Raw genomic sequence first — 20,318 nt, 5'->3', positions numbered from 1 at the left:
ATCCACGAGAACATGGTCCTGACATCGAAATAAGAGCTTCATAACAGCTACATGATAGGACATGACTACTTAGAATGAGGTGATCATGAAAATGTGTTTGGATATTGGATGGATATTGACATATCCATTGTTTGGTCTCATTAAATGGGCAAATCTTTCTTTGCTTGTAGTCATAATGGTTGGAAGGAGCAGAGATTTTGCAGTCAATACGTTTTTGGTATTCCGTATTAGCATTTTTTTGTATTTTTTATCCTATTTGGATCCAGGCTTTAGTTATGTTCATATAACACTGTAGGATGGTAAACCATTACAGTAGTTTATACTTTTACCAGGAGTGAGTAGTGTAACAACTTATTTCAATTTCAGTAATAACATTATAATTATCACTTTTTGGGTTATTATAATATAAGAGGCTGAATTATCCAAAACTATATCCCCCGATTCGTCTTTGTTAGAAATAAGTTAGCTTAGATGAGAACTGGGGAACTGAGAAAAAATTACTTTCTCCAAGTGTAACTATTCCAATTACTTTGATTGTATCGAACAAAAGGTTCACAAGAACATTAGTCATCAGTCTTACTTGGTTCCCCATTTCATTTTACATGAGCTGAGTTATGCCGATTTTTGAAGCCAAAAGAGGATGCAACTGACAATTTTGCAGGTGTAACTGAAAAGTAATCCTGCTCCTCTGAGTAATGAGTAAATTAATTTCATTACTTTTGAAATTAGTAATGAGTAATGAGATACTTTTTGAGTAACAAGCCCAACTCTGTAGTTCCTTTTGATGAGCAGAAATTTCAAAATAAAAGTAGTCCTGGCAGTTAGTCACAACTGAAAGACATGTCGTGGGGTTAGCAAAAAGATTTTGCCTATGTTATAAAGTGTAAGTTGTTCTGACCCTGTCTATTATCCGTCTATTATTGTATATGTCTATTATTATTTTCTGTGGGCTTCTTACCATCATCTTTGGATCTGTGCTGGTTATTGGTTTGCCTCAGTTATTCACTACTACTGCGGTTTACTGCTTCACCCAACATACTGGGGTTGCAGAAATCCCCCTGCATGGTTTCGGTCATGAATTATTTCTGCAGACAATTCTGATGTCTAAAACTAATTACCAGACCATTACTTGTCTTTTCCAGCGACTAAAAAGAGAGAAATAGTTGATTTTTCCTCTCGGGGTGGGAGCAAAGTGCAGCATTATTGCAACCATGCAATAAGAATTAACACTGCTACAATGGTTGCATCTGTAAAAGCTACCAAAAAATATTGTTATAGCCAATACAGGGCTATGTACTTTGTGTACTTTATCCCATTTCATGTTTTTTCTTTGACTTCCAACTGCAACACAACATCAATCCATTTCCGACTATTTTTCCATATGTTTGTATTTTATTTGAGTGAAGAAAATGGTGGATATTCTTTATGAAATAAACAACAAACACCAGCATCACGATGAGTTACAGCTTTATTCCAAAGGTGGATCAAATCCAACTCAGCCGACTCGTGATCATCATCATCATCATCATCATCATCATCAAATCACATCACATGACTCCTCCTCCTCAAGGTCTCCTCCAGAGCACGGACTGTGAACGCAAAACTGTACCACATCGTGTGGTCTATACAAAACAATTTAGAAAAGGAGAAAGAGAAAGAAAAAAAAACGAGAAACACAGAAAAAGACCTCCGAGCCTGCTCCCTCTAGTCCGTCCTTCCCCAGTCTCCAGCGGGCATGGATCTTACAGCGTTAGCTTGGGGTTTCTTCAGATGGGAACGACAGGGGGAACTCCAGAAGGTTCCTTGAAGAACTCCTTCCCAAAGACTTTGGGAACCGTGACATGAAGGGGATTCATCAAGGAACCCTTTAGAGATTTCAGGTGAGGAACCCCAAGGTGCTAGAAGAACCCGCGATGAACCCTTAGTTAGTTTAGTGTGTTGGCATCAGACTGACCTCTCAAAATGGGAATGCGGACACAGCACAGTATAGGGGTGAGGGGTGAGGCTGGGACACACACACACACACAAACAGACGATCCCTTTAACGAGCAATGGCACTTCATTGGGGCAGAGGAGGACAGGAGGAGAGATGAGGGGAAACAGGGAGGCTGGGGAACAATCTGCTGCCGTGCCACTTCAGGAAAGAGGGCATGACGAGCAAAATCCGGGATATTGAAATGTGAAAAAAAACACCCAGAGAAAAAAGTTTCCCTCCCGCCCTTTACAAACACGGCCCAGGTACAAACTACAGCCACATTCATCAATGCTACAGTATTCATACATTGTATGTAGGTGATTTACAATCAATGCAAATTCACTGTACATGCTTTCGGGGAGAAATACAGAAAAATCTACGAAAGGAGCCATAATATGTTTGTTCCGATTGCGACATGCTTATGACAAGAGTCTGTTCTGCTGCCTTGAATTCAGCAGTTGTAGCTTGTTGACTTTTTGGTTTGGTGTTTTGACAGGAACCCGGGCAGGAAAGGCACTTTCAAGTGTGGATGTCCCTTCGATTTTTCCCAGCGGTCCCTTTGTTAAGCCCTAAAAAATGAAAAAGTAAAGTTCGGCTGGTCGGCTCCCAGTGAAGCCATGAGTTCTCCAAATGACTGAGGGGAATCTGGAGGAGACAAAGAAGAAGAAAAGTCTCAGTCAGTCTTTCTTTAAATAGTGTAGATTCAGTCAGTTTAAGCTTGCACAACTTTGAGGTAGGTAGATTAGTAGAATATAATCTTTCCTCCTGGACTTTCATTACGAAATTCAAACATAGACCTCCTTCCTATGTAAATGTATTGGTGATTATTGGTGACATCTGTAAATCTGTCAATATATAAACAGCTAATCTAGTGTGTTTTTTTCCAGCCAGGTGGAAAAAAATTATTAGCACTAGAGAAAATGTCTATGTTTATTTTATATTTTATTACCGGTCTACTCTTAAGAATCAGTAACATTTATCTTATCTGAAAGCCAAAAAAGAAAAAGGTGATCTGACCTGTTGTGTGGATCTAGCCCTCGATGGAGACTTCTGGAACCATGTGTCCATTCAGCGTTCCCTCTGCTGGGATCTCCTGCACAGCAAGGAAGGAAATAGATGAGGTGAGTGCGTAGAAAAAGGAGATACAAGCCAAAACACAAGATGGCTGGGATACACAGCCGCCACGGCTAAGTTCAGGACAGGCAGCATAGACCGGCCGCATTTTGAGGGAATGCTGGTAAATTTGGACTGTGACTGTTCTTCTTCTTTTCCATTCAGAAAATAGATCTGGCTGATAAAATAGTGAAAGTTGTGGGTGGATTTTGGAATCCAACAGTCACTGTGGAGGGTGAACAAATCAGGAAGTTCCCTGCCCTTGCAATAAATATTTCACTTAGGGTTGAAATTGGCAAATAGGCTAATTCAGTTAGGATGATATAGTAGATTATTCTGATAAAATTCTGCTGTTGGTCATAGTTGTTAGTAATGACAGGCCATCTACTGTAGATTTCCTTGTCTTATGGCTTTTAAATTCAGCTCAAGCTGCAAATGTGCAAGGTCCTTTCCAACAATTTTTTACTAGTTTGGGGGTATTTCCATTCTGACTCATAATAGAAGACTGAATTTAAGGGTTTCATTCCAAAATTATATACACACATATATATATTTATATCTATGTATGCTCCAAGGACAGTTTTTGACAGCTAGGTTTCTTGTCTTAAATGAAATTCCCCAAATTAAATCTCGTTACCATGGCGCCGAGCTGCACAGGCTCCACAGTGAGCTGCATCTGGCACGGCATGTCACAGATATCTTTCTGAGGGGCAGAGAGGTCTTCTGACAGCACATCCAGGCTCGTCTGCTCATCAATGGCATCCTGCGGGGGGACGAGGAGAGAGGAGAAGGTGGAATTTGAGATTTGAAGTGAGAAACTCTGATTCTGGAAACTAATTTTAAGCACATGGTAATTTTAGCCATGGCAGCATGCAGCTAATCATTAACAGAGAGCAATGGCTGACTAGAAATATCATCTTTTCTTGTATGATTGCCAGGAACCCATGTCTCAACAGAGTGGGGGAATGCTGCAAGACCCAACACACACTAATGCAAATTTAATGCTGGTAAAAGCGTTCTTACCTTCACAGCCTCAATTTCAAGCTGGGCTTCAATTCCCTCTTTAGCCTGCAGAGAAGAAAACAGTCTGTTTAAACACCTCTGTATATTTGCAATTGCACTTTTCTGTTTTATTAACTGTAGTGTTTTAAATTCAAAGTATATCGTCTGCAGAGAGCCGCAGAGGGGAAAGCCACGGGTTACTCCATGAAAATGCAGGATGAACGAGGGAAGACTGCATGAGAATGTGAGAGCGAGGAAGGCAGGGAGTGTGAGTGCGATAGTGAGGGAGGTGAAGGCACCCCTGCGTAAAAGCCCAAAGATCTGAACATCCACAGGCATTATTCCCCACCACAAGAAACACAGAGTTGCAGCCATCGTAGAAGTCCCACTTTTTACTACATGCTTGCTGAACTATTGCTGCACTTTGGCTCCGAACCTGAGAAGAATTCCTTGGGGGCGAAAAATCATGTTTTGCTCCCTTTTCTGCCTGCATGCATTTTTAAAAACTCGATTTATCCCACTTCTCTTTTTAGCCATTGCTGACTAGTGTATGAAATATTTCCAAAATGGATTGGACAGATGAAAAGATTTGGTTATCTTTGTTATTTGCAATGTTCGACTCAAGCCAGCAGGCCTTATAGCAAATATGGAAATTAACTGAATATGAAAATTCAACACAAAATAGCTATGGTGTTGCGATGGTGTGGTAGACTTTAGGTTTAGTTTAGTTTAATTTAATAACAGTTTAGTCCTCCTTCTTACATGTATCCTCCATCTATCCTGCATTAGTATAGATCCAAATTAACGTATTTTAAAACAAATCTCTAATGTCTCTCAGCTGAGTTTTCCAAACAATTCCTCTCGGGGACGGAGCCAAACTACAGCAGCAGTCCAGCATGCCTTCAGTAAACAGTCCGACTTCTACAGTCGCAATGTCTGTATATTTGTGGTTGTTTAAGGAGGTCGTATCTAACCAGCAGGTCCTCCGGGGACGGCCGGTAGTCAGGTGGAAGGGTGTCCTCCCTCTCCCCCAGCAGGGACACTTCCTCCTCCCCACACTCTGTTTCCTGGGACCAACAACATTGTTGCCAGTTACGCCAGAGCGTCTATGTGTGTGTGTGTGTGTGTGTGTGTCTGTTCCACCTGTTTTAATAAAAGCTAAAGATACTTTCAACATGATAATTTCAACACTTGAACCACAGCCTGACTCTGATTCCACGGCCTGACCAGATGATTATTGTCCGTATTCGACAATAAAAGCCCTGACAGAAACTCACGTTGATGATTTCTGCTGCTGGGACAGGGGCGGGCTCAGGGACAGCGGGGGTCACATCCAGAGATTCTGATAGGGCGTTGAGGGCGTCAGTCATGACCACAGGTGCCTAGATGGAGCAGGAGGTGGAGCAAGTTAGAAAAGGCTGGGACTGAGAATTAAAGTAACAATGAAATTAAAAATAGCCTTTTCACCTTGCTACTCCACATCACAACCTAATTATCAGTAAATGCCAAACATTTTTAGATTTTTAGTTTTTACTTCCTTCTATTTTTACATCTAAATCCCATTGCTTTTACTTCCTGGAAACCAGCATTATCTTCAGTGATTACTTCATGCTGTACCAGCAGTTCTACGTTAAAATTTTGACCAATAATATGATCACACGTTTTTGAAACTCAACATTATGCACAAATCATTTCAGTGGATTGCTTCACCATCTACACCAAATGGGCATCATTTCCTTTGTTTGTTATGGTCCAGCCTGCACTCTTTTGTCCCTCACCAGATTATTTCCCACTGCTATATCCTGTTTCAACCGGAAATACTTCACATTACAGAGGCAATAGCCCATTGAAATGCCATTTCCTTGTGACTTCAAAGATGCCACTTAGGTGGCATCTTTCTTAGGTGTCGAGACTTAGCAGCATTTGGCTGGTAATTAGCGGTAATTTCCCTCCATTGTGTCATGTGTGTCGTTCTCACCTGCTCAACAGCAGACTCGGCCATGGCAGCCTCCACTACTGGGGCAGAGTCTGTGATAACGAAGTCATCAACCACAGTGTCGACCACCGGCTGGGCAGGAGCCTGAGAGAGAGGTAGAGAAAGAGATAGAAGAAAGAGAGCGATACAGAGAAAGGGTGTGAGAGACAGACAGTTGAGAGGATGAGAGAGAAATAGAGAGAGAAGAAGGGGGAAGAGAGAGAGGGAAGGAGGAAGGAGAGATGGAGAAGGGAGAAAAAAGGAGGATAAAGAAAATGTAAATATTTTCCACAAATGATAATTTGATACTTTGTGATTGATGGACATACATTGGCTGCTACTAGGCTGAGGATAAGATTGTTGAAGAGGAAAAAGTATTTACCTCTGTGACTTCAGCTACAGGGGCTTCAGCCTCTTCTGCCAGAGGCTCCGGGACGCTGACTGGCTCCTGGTGAGAGAAAAGATACAGCCATGTTATCATTACAGCCACAACACTGTCAGATGTAGAAGTTCTATTTTCTAATGCTTGAAAAAAAAAACCTTAAATTTGTGCCAGTACATGGAAGAAAAAATACTCACCACTGGGATTTCCACTGCTGGGGCGGGAACATCCTAAAGTAAACGAACAAATAACATTGTCAACAGGAAATCTTAACTTAAAATCTGAATGAAACAGTGTGAAAAGAGGAGGCATGACAGAACTACAGATGTAGCTATTGTAGAAGTCCCACAGTCACTGCATGATGATGAACTACTGCTGCATTCTGGCTGCTTCCCCAAGAGGAATATTGTGTTAAATTATACTAATTTGATTCTATTAGGGACTTCAGTGATAGCTACTTCTGTACAAACTACATGCTGCATGCAAACTGCAGATTATCACAGAATAAAAATGCAAAAAAAAACACACACAAGACAAAAATGCACTTCTATCATTTTGTGTCCATGGAAGGAGGGAGAAACTGAAGTTTGTTACAGGGAGAGAGGAAAGTATTTATTAGCAATGTGGCACCTCTGCGATTTCAACAGGCTCAACTGCGACTTCGGGTGCAACTTCTTCAGCCAACACTTCTGCTTCGACCTTCACCTCCTCCACCTCAGCGGGCGCTACAGGGGAGACCTCAGTCACCTCTTCTGGCTCAGGTATCGCTTCGATAACCGCTTCCTCCACCGCTTCCGCCACAGCTTCTGTAACCGGCTCTTCTGCAACACGTTCTGCTTCGGCGGCCGGCAAAGAAACGGGCTCGCTAATAGGCGCCTCCGCTTCCGGTTCTGCGACGGCTTCAGTTACGGGCTCCGGTTGGCAGACAGCCTCGGTGACGGCCGCTTCCACCTGGACCTCAGGCACGGCTTCTTCTTCTTCTTCTTCTGCCAAGACCTGAACCTCCACTTCAGTCTCTGGCTCACAGACAGCATGCGTCTGCACATGCAATGCAACCAGACACACAGGTGAGTCAACACGGCACACACAAAAACTCCATGCAACATGTAAACTGGAGGACAAATCAGTAACTGTCTGACCATATGGATCTTTCATTAGTCAAGCACAGGGCCGTAGATACAGGCAGTGCAGCCACACCCAGGCCCGTGATGGGGTGAGGGAGGGGCTCTTAAACACAAAATTACTGCCTCCCCCTGGTTTTTAGAGTGTGCAACCAGTTTTCAATTTAAAATTCTTGCACCATGGCCCATATTGTTCCAATCTGCCCCTGGACAAATATACAGTGCTGACCTACAACACATGCTGTGTTCTACCATGCATGAACCAAAGCTCTAATGTAATAATGGCCAAATGATTGCTTTTCTAATGACGCGACCACAATGCAGTTATAGACGATGGATCTTACCTGTTCAACCTCTGTGGCAATGACTACAGTGTCCTCTGTCTGAACCTGGAGGAGAAATGACAAATGGACTTAGTTAAACTCTCTAGTCATGACTGGATGGATGGGTGGGTGGGTGGATTGATGGATGGATGCATCAATAGATTGCCTGATAAATGAACAAATTAATAGAAGTTTGAACAAATTAATGAACCTATTGCTTTATCTCTATGCCAGCATTTAGAAGTTACTGTGTGTAATTGTGTGTATACAGCACATCAAACCTAAATTGAATCTAATTAATTTATTTGTGTTTGCAACACAACCATGGCAGGAAATAAAAAAGTGACAGCGAGTTATAGGTCTTCAAATTCACTTGCCATATTGCCATAGCCACAGCAAGAAATCTTAATGATAACATTTAAATGAATGTATGTAGCTACAGTTTTTATACACACTGCTGCACTGCCTTGCCTTGGGTCCCTTGACAATAGTTGTTGTTCGGGGGGTGGACATCAGTTTACACTCATTTTGCCCAGATTTTCCCAGACCGTCCCGGATTTGAACCATTAACTCTTCAGACCATTAGCCTGCTTCTCTAACCTCTAGACTACAGCTGCCCACTCTTTGCTGAATAAACAGCTGTTCTGGTGCGCATAGGGCCTCTCAACAAGTGTAAAAGTTGCAGTTGTCTGTGTGATCAGTTCAACAACTGCAGCACTTCAAATACTATTCCCACTTCAAAATGAGTGTTTTTTTTTGCTCCCTGCCTACATTCCTGTCCATTCCCACCTGTGCACTCCATGCCTCTGGCAGAGAAATGTCTGAGCAGGCTGAGGTTAGGGGGCGAAAAAAGGGGTTGAGAGACCAAGGAGCAGTCTGACTGGCTCTGTATGTGTGTGTGTGTGTGTGTGTGTGTGTGTGTGTGTGTGTATGTGTGTGTATGTGTGTGTGTGTGTTGGGGGGCGGGGGATTTGTGAAAGGGTTGACAGGTTTATTTTACCTCAATCTCAGCAGGAGCCACCACTGGGGCCTCAACTGTGGGTGTGACCTGAGGGAGAGAGAGAAAGAGGAGAGGGAGAGAGACAAAGAAAGAAAGAAAGAAAGAAAGAAAGAGGGAGAGAGAAGTTTATTCATGTGCAAAATGGAAAAATAAAGACATATACAAATCTACAAAGACACATATAAACTGAACTTTGGTGGAGCGTAGTTGGCAGAAAGTAGTTCTCATTAAAACAAGGCACTCTGGAGATACATGAACAAGCCTTCCAAAAACATTTCTAAAAGCTTGAACACTTTCAGGGAATATTTTGTCAAAGTTTACTTGCTGCCATTACTCTACGGTGCTGTTGTGTTGTTTTCCCACCACAAACGGTTAAAGGTCAGGCTTTGGGAGGAGCACACAATCCTAAAAATGAGCCCAGAGCGAATTGATCTCCTCGACAAGAGTCAAGCTGACTAACTTTAGGTGTGACAGCCCAGAGGCATTTATTATAGAAAGAAGAGTGGGAGTGTTAGCTGGTTTACGATGTCCAAGAAAGGAAAGGTTTGCCAAAATGAGAATGTTTTCAAGATCGTAAATTCACATGAACACTGGGGGTCCACACACACACACACAAACAAATAACACACACACTTCCTTCATAGTGTGCTTTGTCTATTCAGAGTGTTGTAGGAGTGGAGAAGGGGAGGTGCGTTATGCAACCAACAGTAATGTTACAACCAATTGCATAACGTGGGATGGAGCTGCCACTCCGAGTTCTCGTGCTCCTGCCTATACCAGCTCAGATTCAGAAAACGTAATCACCTCGTTAAAACTGTCTTCAGCATGAGATCACACAAATTTAAAACTACAACAGTTCTATGTAAAAGAAAAGGTACAAACGGTACACTTGTCTCTCCAGAATGTCTATTAGGAGTGGCAGTAATTACTTTCTGGACAGACAACACAAAAAAATGGAGGTTTGATAAGATGCCCAGAACACCAGAGGGCTGACCCATCTTTTCCCTTCCTTTTCCCATTTATCTCTCACTCTGCCAGCACCACTTTTAATGGCTTGCTAATTTCTGCCTCGCCACCCAATTAGTGGCATGGCTGGCACTCGCGTAAGTGTTTTCAGGCGGCATCCTCTGTGCGGTCAAGTGTGTTGAGCCATACTGACAAGCACAGAGTGCAGCGCATAAATATTGTATATCTTCAGAGTCGGATAGTCAATTATTTACTCTGTCCTGCAGCAGCCTTCTTCTTCCTCAGTGTAGGATAAGTCTGTCTGGTGTATAGCAACTGCTATCACCGCCAGTCAGGAATGGGCCAATCATCAAACGACCAAAGAATATGGGTCATCTATCTAGTATGAATAGAGCGGTAACTCTCACAGCAGACAGAAGCATCCAGCTAAGAAAAAGAAAAATACTCAGGGTCAAAGAGTAACTTCTTTAACATCTTTCCTGTTTTCTATGTGTAGTTCTACCAGTGAGTGAGGAATCCAATCCCCCAGGTTTTTAGCAGCCAATGAACAAAAGCCAAGTGGGCAAACATGTACGCATAGTAGGGTAAATATGTGCTGTAGCTAAAGGCTGGGAGGGCTGGTGTTGGGGAGAGTTAGAGAGAAAGAAACAAGGGTGGAGGGAAGGAAGGAAGGAGGGGAGGGAGGGAGGGTGGTGGGCTATAAGTGTTCCATTACTTGACAGTAAAACGCACACATACACACCCCCCCCGGTCCGTCCCTACGGCAGAACACTGTGTACCCAACAGATCTGAGTACAAATCCCGTCCCACAAGCCCCGTTGAAACACTATAATCAGCATGTGCCAAAACTGATCTGAGAGCAGCCACATATCAGACAGACCATTTTAATCCATAGAAGAACACAGTGTACCTATATGAAGTGTACTCCATGTTCCAACCAACCTCATGCTCACACAGACACGCCCCCCTCCCCCAAAGAGAAATGAGAGAAATGCCAGGATTCCTGACAACTAAACAGTTTTGAACCATTTAAATATAAAGTATTGGCAACTTGCATGCTCTCTGCTTTGTAAGATAAAAGTGGCACAAAACAAAACAAAGCCACAGCTCTGAATATGTATGGAGAGCGCAGACAAAGCGACTTATCAACCAGATGTGGGGAGAGCTTCATAACTCCCATTTTTCAGTTCTGAAGACAGCGACATGTGCATGCAGATAACTGTTTGAACATGTGGGATGAGAAAGAAAGACAGAAAGACAGACCAAGCGAACCAATGAGAAGAAAGAAAGAAAAAAGAAAGAAAGAAAGAAAAAGACAGAAAGAGGGGGTGTTTTGTGACTTTTCCCTATGTAAAAACGACCTGTTCCACTAACAAAGGCCCATAGTCTTTGCGAAAACAAACCAATAAAAGTTGTCAGAGAGCTTGGGGAGGGGGTGGTGGGTATGAATAGACAGAGAGAGGGGGTGGGGAGGTACTGCGTGTGTGTGTGTGTGTGTGTGTGTGTGTGTGTGTTGGGGGGGGGGGGGGGGGTGTCTCATGTGCCATAAGGTTTTAGTTTTTTCAGCCAAATCAAGAAACGTAAGAAATATCCCTTTACACATCCCTCCTTGTCCGCCTCCAATTTTCTCTCTCTGGTTGTCCCATCCAATTTATTACGGACAAATAACCAGGAAAGCGATGCATTATTCTTACCGGTCCTTAGCAAATTCACTGCAGTTTACATTCTCATTTAGAGGGGAACGAGCTAAAAGCGGCTCGACCCTAACGCTGCTTCCAGAAGTCTCCCCAAGACATCTTGTCAGGAGAAATTTGCCACAGACATTAAAAAGGTTGTGACAGCTGTCTATAAGCTCCTCTTCAACCCAGCAAATACCAAAGGCTAAACGGCCGCAACTACACACACACTTCAACACACATGTGGATTAGAGTCTACTGAATTAGCTTACGGCAGACACCCCCCACCCCTTCTCCTCCTCCTAATCATCCCAACATAGAACTCAATATCCCACTTTCCCCATTCCTGTCTCCTCCCACTCCTCCCAGCTATGAACCAATGACAAAAGGAGGACACATGGATGAACAACGAGCACGTGCCGAGCAAAAAGGCTGAGGTGTTCTTGTAAAGAGGCCCCATATAGGCGAAGACACGGGACAGAAGGAGCAGAAAGTAGAGGAAGGAGGGAGAGAGGGAGCGAGGGAAGGAGGGAAGGAGAGAGGGGGAGAAAGGTAGGAAGGAAGGAGGGGGAGAGAGAGGGAAGATTTATGGAGGGAAGGAGGGACAAAGAGAGGGAGAGAGGGGAGACGAGGAAAGAGAAGGACAGAAGGAGGGAAAGGAAGGATCGAGGGAGCGAGAGAGGGAGCGAGAGAGGGAGCGAGAGAGGGAGCGAGAGAGGGAGCGAGGGAAGGAAGGAGAGAGGGGGAGAAAGGTAGGAAGGAAGGAGCAGAGAGAGAAAAAGGGTCGAGGGGGGGAGAGAAGGAATGAGAGAGGGAGAGCGAGGGAAGGAGAGGAGGAGGGAGGGGGTAGGCAGGGAGAGAGGGGGAGAAAGGTAACTAGGAGGGAGGGAGAGAGGGAGCAAGGGCAGATAGAGGGAGGAGAGGAGAAAGGAGGGAGTTTACAAGGGGAGAGAGGGAAGGCAGGAGCACAGAGAGAGCGAGCTGGTACAAAATGTTCAGCCTCGGCAGGGGCGCGCCCACCGTCGCTTTAGGCCACAGAGAAAAACACAATGGGTCAGATGATTTTGTGGGAGGGGGTGGCGGGGGTAAGGGGAGAGGTGACACTCACCTGAGTCTCCGTGGTGACTTCCAGAAGTGGGGCGCCCACCTCTCTGGGACCCCGAAACCAGCTGAATATGAGCCCCATTTCTACCCGCTCTGATACACGAAGATACACAGATCTCTAACGACCCTCTGACCAACCGATGTCCAGCGCTAGACTGAAGCGTGGTGACACGGAATGAGCAGCCTTATTATGTCTTGCAGAACTGTGGGTGCCTCTGTGTGGGTGTGTGTGCATGGGTTAGTGTATGTGTGTGTGTGTCCAGCTCAAGCCAAGCAAAATCTAATAAAGCTCAACGTTCCCCAAGTGTCACTACCTCAAAATCAATTAATGTTCATAAAACTGTTGTTACTTGCACTATATATGCAACCCAGTATTATATGTGTTTGCAGTTACAGTCAGGACTAATTTCTGCCAAGTTCTGCCAAAGTGTGTGTGTGTGTGAGAGTCTGTGCGTGTTTGCATGAGTCTGAGGTATATCTGGCACATCTGCAAGCAGTGAAGGAGCCAAGAGCTGAGAAGCGAAGCGAGGAGGGAGAGAGAAGGGGATTGGGTGGGGTGGTGGGAGGGGAGGGAAGGGGTGGATACTGCCAGACCCTAACAACCACACAATGATAGGAAGACCATCTCCTATAGAAACCTTTATTGGTCCTGTATAGCTCAGTGGGTAGAACATAGCACTCGCACATCCAGGGTTAGGGGTTACATTCCCACTGGGGCCGCTCAATCTAAAAAAAATGTAGGCAGTCTTGCTACTGGAAAGCGTTGTGGATAAAAATGCCCACCAAATGGCATATGTTGACTGGATGGGGGGGGACAGAGGATACCGAAGAACGCGGGAGGGACATTTCAGTCGGGGGGAGTCGTAACAACTGGCACCCCAATGATAACACCACTCTTGTTACACTGGGCCTGGCCTGCATCATGCACTCACACACACGCTAACATACATGTGAGCGCTTACTACGCACCATATGTGGTCATGGCTCAGCTACTGGGAGCAAAGACCGTGCATTTGTTTGTGCGTGTGTGTCTTTGTGCGAGTGTGCATGAATGTATGTATGTATGTGCAAAGCGTGTTTAGGCGTGTGTGTGTGTGTGTATGTGCAGCAAGATGAGTTATATGTGTGTATGAGCAGTGTGCAGCATATGTGCACATGTGCACATAGCCTGGAGTCTACATGCTGCAAACAGGACATTCTGTTCCCAAAATGTGCTCATGACGATTGCATCACACAGACTTTACAGTAAGGCCTATGTGATCATCAATTTAAAATTTCTAAAAGCTGTTGGAGGTTAAAAAGAATATTTCTAACTAGTTGTTTGAGAAACATTGGCATTTTATGTTACAGTTCACTAGTTTGGTTTCTGCTTTTGAACATTCAACAAAGAACTGTGTTCAGTATAAATGCAATATATATAGGATTCATTTATAAAAGGGAAGACTTCTGCAAAGGTTACCACTGTGCAAAACAACTAGCTCATAACCATGTGCCTTGCATTTCACCAACTACATTGATTTGAAAACTGCACACTTGGAGAGTAAAATTACAACAATGGGTGCAATACTGTGGTAAATCAAATTACATTAGGCACTATAATACAATAAAAAATTTGGTCCAACATCGTGCAGATAACACTTGTCTAAGACCATAATTCACACAGCGAACCCCATTGGCCTGGACCCCCCCCCCCCCAATCTAATCCAATCAGCCTACTCAGTCAAGACAAACAAAAAAGAAGTGAAATCTGAAAGAAAGACACATAATGTGCCTACTGAAGCAGACAGTTTTGATGTAGGAGGTAATGTATAGTGACTGCCGAACAGGCTCTGCCCAGTCTCCCACTGATGTACAGTCTCTCTCTTTCTCTCTCTTACTTTCCATCTCTTTGCTAAATGGAACACGTTGTTCCCTCTGCCCTCCAACCCCCCACCCACTCCACCTCTCCTCCCATAAGGACACAGCTCCATCTCACTGCCAGCCACAGCGACAATTTTCATAGCACAAACCTAACCAACCAGCATCTAAACTGGTCGCTGAGAAAACACTACTTCACACTGACACGTGCAGAGAAAGACCCTGAAATATACATACAAAAGGCACATGTGGAACTTTATGAAGCTCAGTTCTCCAACAAGCCCTTGACCAACCAACATCTAAACTGGCAGCAGAGCAGGCTGCTAGTGAAAACAAAATGGCAGCAGCATGCAACTGCATCAAGGCACATGCTGTACCCAGTGCAGCTCATTACCCCAAGAAGAAACCTGACCCATTTTCTATACAGCTTGGTGAGGCTTCATAAAAACACACTGGGATTTCTAGAACCAATGAAGGCACCAAAGAAGCTCAGACAAATTTTCAAGATCAAGTTGCTTCAAATGTTGGGTTTTTACTAAATGTGATGGAAATCTTCTACATTGGTAGGTAAATTGCCATGCCATGTTAAGCCTTAGAGATTTTAACAGTAGAACTATTAAAATCACTCGAAGGGCTTTGAGGAACCATCACAGATCAACTCAAGAAGATTCCTTGAAGAACTCTATGACCGGTTCATGGACTTCTGACATATGAGGGTTCTACAAGGAACCCATTGCTGATATTTCTTTTTCTAATGAGGAATCCTAGGGTGCTTATTGACTCCCTTTGAAACTTATAACGATCCTCAATGAACCTAGTTTTTTAACGTGTACAGCTCAAATCGCCCCAGCTTCCACCCTGTGTGAAATAAAGTGGTTCTTACCTCGGTTACTGGTTCTGGTTCTGGAATGATGGATTCAGCCTCCTGTACTACTGCTGCCTCAACTGTAGGGGGCTCCACTGGCGTGGGCTCGACGGCTGGTTCTTCCTCAACCACCGGAGCCGGGGCTTCAACCGCAACTTCTGCTGGAGTCTGTTCCAGCACCACAGGCTCAGGCTCTGGTGCCGCTACCTCGACCGGGACGGGCGCTGGAACTGGTTCTTCCACAACGGGTTCTGGTACAACTGGTTCTGGTACAACTGGTTCTGGTACAACTGGTGCTGGTACAACTGGTGCTGGTACTACTTTGGGTGCCTCCACAATGGGGACGGCAATGGGAACGGCCTCTGGGATCTTTTGTTTTACGGGTGCTGGAGGTTTGGCCACCTTCTTAGGGGCTGCTGTAGGGGGCGCGCTCACTGCAATCCCGGGGGTTGCTTTGGCCGGGGGGTTGGCTGCATGCTGCTCTTCGAGGGCTCTCCTCTGGGCTTGCTGTTGGGGTCAAAAGACAGAAGAGGATTGTGGTTAATGATTGTTATCTTGTCATTACAATGGGAGCCATTATTGTTGAAGTCCCCCTTAATGGATTTTCCCGCATCTATTAATTCTGCTGGGAACAATGCTCTTTTAAATGTTAAACAGTAGAACCAAATTGGTATACGGTCGGTAACACAATACTTTTTTCAACTAGTTACACGACCATTCCTTGTAACTTCCAAAATTAAATTTTTCTAAATAATTCTTCTTGGGTATTGAACGATAGCATGGCAGTGGTTCAGCAGGCATGCAGTAAAAAGTAGGACAATGGCTTTTATAGGTGTTCAATATCTAAAGTGATCAGAGATATTTAAAGAGACGGAAAATGAAAGCGAAAAAGATATTGAGAATGAAAATCAGAGGCAAATGGGGGTCCTGGCGGTCTGATTGTTATTGAGGTCCTTATCTAGCTCAGATAGGCGGTGTTGTTGACAGTGGGAGGTTCATTCTAGCACTTTTCTATTCACAGGAATACCAGGGATGCCATACCAGCCAGGTCCAACATGTTTTTCCGCTCAGGACTAAACCCTTCGGGCTTTATTGGAGGTTTAGGAGTGCAGACCACTGGAGGGAGGGGCCGGGGCAACTGGGAGTGGGCCCAGCAAAGCTAGTTAGATAATGGGAGCTAATTAGCTGAATCAGAATGATTCTGACAGGTCTGGTGAAGCGGGAATGGAAACCGTGTGAGTCAGCAGGGCTGAGAGCGCCGGACGGGGGCCCCGCAGGCCAGACAGTAGGCCTAATCGCATCATAATCAGGTTATAATCAGGTTATAATCACACCCAGAAAATGCTTTGTTAAGGCGACATTCACAGTGCTTGAAAAGCCCTGTAAGCCGACTGTGTATGTGTGTGTGTGCATATGTCTACGCCTGTCCAGCTATCTGCCGTCAAAACAACCCCTCCCTTCTCTCAATACACCAATAGTTGGCCTGTTTTTCAATCCAAACCTCACAGGGTATTATTTTAATATTAAATAAAATGTTCATCAAAATCACAAATGAATTCCTTTAAGTGTGAAGGCCTCTCTCAAGAGGCTCAGTCGACCCTGGAGAGAAACAAGAGAGACTGTTTACCAAGGTGGGGGTGCTGAAAGGCATGTGCTGCAGCAGAGCAGTCAGCTCGAAGTCTTCAAGACCCTTCCCCTCCTGTGCTCCTGCACCTCAGACTGATCTATCTTGACCACAGAGGGAATGCTGATAACACAAAGCTGTGACTGACTTCTAGGGCCATTTTTGTCTGAGTGTCACTGACTGAGTGGCTCTAAGAGAATCAGAGAGATTGTGCAGACTCCAATCTGGCAATCTAGTGCAAAACATTCCTACAATCCACACACTACCAAATACAGGCCTGTGGAGCCGAGAGTCAGGGACTGGCCAGCTAGAGGCTTAAGCCAGACAAGATGAGGGGGGGAGGGGGCGCTGTGGAGGAATGCCATAAACTCCATACTGAGAAGTCTTACCAGATCTGGAGTAAAGCACTGAGCCAATGGCAACAACTAAACCCTGCAGGCTTTAGTGGTGAAGCAAGTGATATTTCTTTAGGAAAGGAAAAGGGAGAAAATAAGGCATGGTCTGAAAGAATAACTTATTATGAATGGGAAGAAAAAAAAACAATGGAGGACAGTGTTTGGTGGTGTCTGGATTGATGCTGCTTGGTAAAGTTGGTGATGAAGCAGGGGATAACCTTTGACCTCTAGAAGTTGGAGCTTCAATGTTACTTTCTCACTCACTACACACCCCTCCCCTCCCTGCCACACCCACCTCTCCCCTCGCAGGGCACTGAATGTTCAGAAGCAAAAGTCCTCCAGGCTACCAAAGACCAAAGTGTGAGGGGGAGGGGGCCCGATGCGTGGTTATCATACCATTGCCTCTTCATCGTAATGACTTTGGTATTAAATAAGACAGTACATGTGTGCGCGGGTGTATGTGTTTTCTTTAATTAAAAAAAAAAAAATGTTTTTTTTTTTTTTTGTGGGGGGGGGGGGGGCATGCAGAAAGCAAGCTTTTTAACAATGTACATATTAAATAATTTAAGCTTAACGATAAAATAACACTCAAACCGATAAATGGAACGAAAAAGAATGCTGAAACAACTGGGGTCTCCGTGCCGCGCTGCTTTAAAAGACAATTTACGCACAAAGCGCTGGGAACGCATGGCGCACGGGAGTTTAAGCCATGCGGGGGTTGATTTTCGATAATTGATGTTTCCAAAATAGCAGAGCCAGAGTATCCGCGATGGGATACTGAAGCCAAATGTCTAAATGTGAGATAACCTACTTGGCGCAGGCGTTTATCTTTGCGAGATAAAACTTTTTACGCACGAGACTTGGAGCGCTCCGCGCAGGAGCGCGCCACAGCAAGCAGCAGCAATGTGTGAATGTGTGCAGTCAAGTGAAGAATGGTTCACTAATAGAAAATCATGAATACGACGAACAAAAATATGCCAATTTTTTTTTTTTTTTAACTTTTCTACTGAAAAATTAACGCGCGTGTTTAGAAGCCTTCATTGATCAGAGAATTGCAGAACAAAAAAGGCATTTCTGGATGGAACAGTGGGAGCTACCTGGCATAAACAAAGATGTTAGGTAGTGCAGAGTTTTTTTTTCCTTCTTAAAAAGGGACGCACGGAGGGAAATTAAGACATAACTATCACGACGAATTAAAAAAAAAAAGTTGCCTTCATCAAATCATTGCAAGAAACTGAGTTCCTGCTTTTACTCACTGAAATGCCTAAAACTGACCAGAGTTTTGGATATGATCGTGATAATATAAAAACGGAGCGAAAGGCGCCTGCGACCACTTACCACCCTCCTCATGCGACGCTTGTTCTTCTTCCTCTTGCTGGGCATTTTGGCGTGTGGTGACGGTGGGGGGGTTCGAAACCAACAAGAAAGAACTAATAAGCACAGCAGCAGAGACAGAAAGAACAACGTGGATCTTTTTAAAGCCCTCGGTATTTCTCTCATCTGCGCTCCGAACCTATCGGAGGACCAGGATGAGAGATGGGGGGCGTTGACGGCAGAGGGGTGTGTGCTTGGTAACACACACACACACAGACACACATACACACAGTTGATTATATCAGAGTTGGGCTACCTACTGGCTGGATGGTATGTTATGTAATCACTCCATCAAACCAAAGGCAGAGAGAGAAAGCGAGAGAGAGGGGACAGAGAGAGAGAGAGAGAGAGAGAGAGAGAGAGAGAGAAAGAGAGAGAGACAGAGAGAGACAGAGAGAGAGAGCATGGCCCGCGGGCTTGCAGATTGCCACACCCCCCTTTCGTGGATCAGTTGAAAATGTTTTTGACTGAAGCACGAGGCCACGCAACACAGCGAAAGGAATGCATTTTCCCAGTTTTTCCTCTCTAGTTTTTCTCTTTCTCTCTCTCTCTCCCCCCCCCCCCCCCCACATTATTTTTACATTCAAAACACACGATTCACTTAAAATCGCTCATTCCTGAGAAAAAAAATCAAAACAATAACAGACTCGACCCAGTCTTGAATATTAAAGTGTTTGCCTCTGTCTACTTTTCTATTCTGAACACATGAAATCATGCAGCACGAAAATAGCTTTCATTATGTGTGCCTCATGCAAGAGGATAAAGAGATTGAAAGCGCGCGCACGTCTCTGCGCACCCCCGCGCACTCCATGTGTTGCGTGTCTCTCACAACTCTCAGGGCAAATTCCCGACGCCTATAGCTCAAGCATTCACGCATAATTCGATAAAAGAAGCCAAAAAAAAAACACATTCAACTTCGATTAACACATTTGTACACTTCAAAACACTTGGCACTGCAGAGGTTAATAGGTTGTACAGGCGGAATAAAGCGTCTATAGGCAACATACAGGACAGCATGAGGAGAAGGGGGAGTGTCGGTATGGCTTTCATTTTGGAGGGGATTTAGATTTTACTTCCAGTCCCACTCTGGTGAACTAGAGCAGGGTTTCTTACCTTTACTGACTCTCTTACTGTGAGCTATTCTACATGATGACCTACATGTGGAACAGGACTGGGGATCAGAATCACTTAGTTCAACAGGAAAAATAAATGTGCAATGATGCAAGGAATGTACATACATAGTGGTATAAAACACGGTACAGGACGTCACATTCACTTCAAAACATGTAGCCTACACATTAAGCATTCTGCCACTATATGTATTCAGGTAGAATGACCTACAGGATCACTGCAGCTACAGAGGAGGATGTTGATGTTCATTGCATTTTGGAAAAATTCCTGAGGCTAAATGGTTTAGTACAGAGACCCGTGCAGGCATTGTGGGTAGTGCGTAATTGTGCAGACAGTGCTGGAAAATAATAAAAGGATGGTGTAGTAACAGTGGAGATGGATAACATAATGAGTTGCCCATACTGTAGGTCTTCCTGGATGTGTTTATGAATGTTT

At 44.4% G+C, this 20,318-nt stretch overlaps 1 protein-coding gene across 3 annotated transcripts; it reads right to left on the bottom strand.

The window, feature by feature from the left end:
• Positions 1-1,457: 1,457 nt before the first annotated feature.
• LOC139655460 (calphotin) lies at positions 1,458-18,819 on the bottom strand. 3 transcript variants are annotated; one of them, XM_071532875.1, is made up of 14 exons: positions 18,717-18,819; positions 15,378-15,866; positions 8,892-8,939; positions 7,913-7,957; positions 7,078-7,485; positions 6,645-6,677; positions 6,448-6,513; positions 6,069-6,170; positions 5,368-5,472; positions 5,065-5,157; positions 4,112-4,156; positions 3,726-3,851; positions 2,993-3,068; positions 1,458-2,620 (listed from the first exon to the last, which is right to left on the bottom strand). In XM_071532875.1, exons 1-13 carry the CDS (start codon positions 18,759-18,761, stop codon positions 3,006-3,008), a joined length of 1,668 nt encoding a protein of 555 aa, XP_071388976.1. In that variant the 5' UTR covers positions 18,762-18,819; the 3' UTR covers positions 1,458-2,620; positions 2,993-3,005. The 3 variants fall into 3 exon arrangements, with proteins under 3 accessions (XP_071388976.1, XP_071388977.1, XP_071388978.1); XM_071532876.1 differs by lacking the exon at positions 5,065-5,157; XM_071532877.1 differs by lacking the exons at positions 15,378-15,866; positions 18,717-18,819 and adding an exon at positions 12,642-12,776.
• Between the last annotated feature and the right edge of the window lie 1,499 nt (positions 18,820-20,318).

Source organism: Centroberyx affinis, unplaced genomic scaffold, assembly GCF_046629955.1.
Source record: "Centroberyx affinis isolate AG114_WGS23_722 - 3 ecotype Tasmania unplaced genomic scaffold, CSIRO-AGI_Caff_v1 ptg002266l_1, whole genome shotgun sequence".
In the NCBI taxonomy this organism is placed as follows: Eukaryota; Metazoa; Chordata; class Actinopteri; order Beryciformes; family Berycidae; genus Centroberyx; species Centroberyx affinis.
The sequence above is the reverse complement of the archived record's forward strand: the minus strand, read 5'-3'. Positions and strand labels throughout refer to the sequence as shown.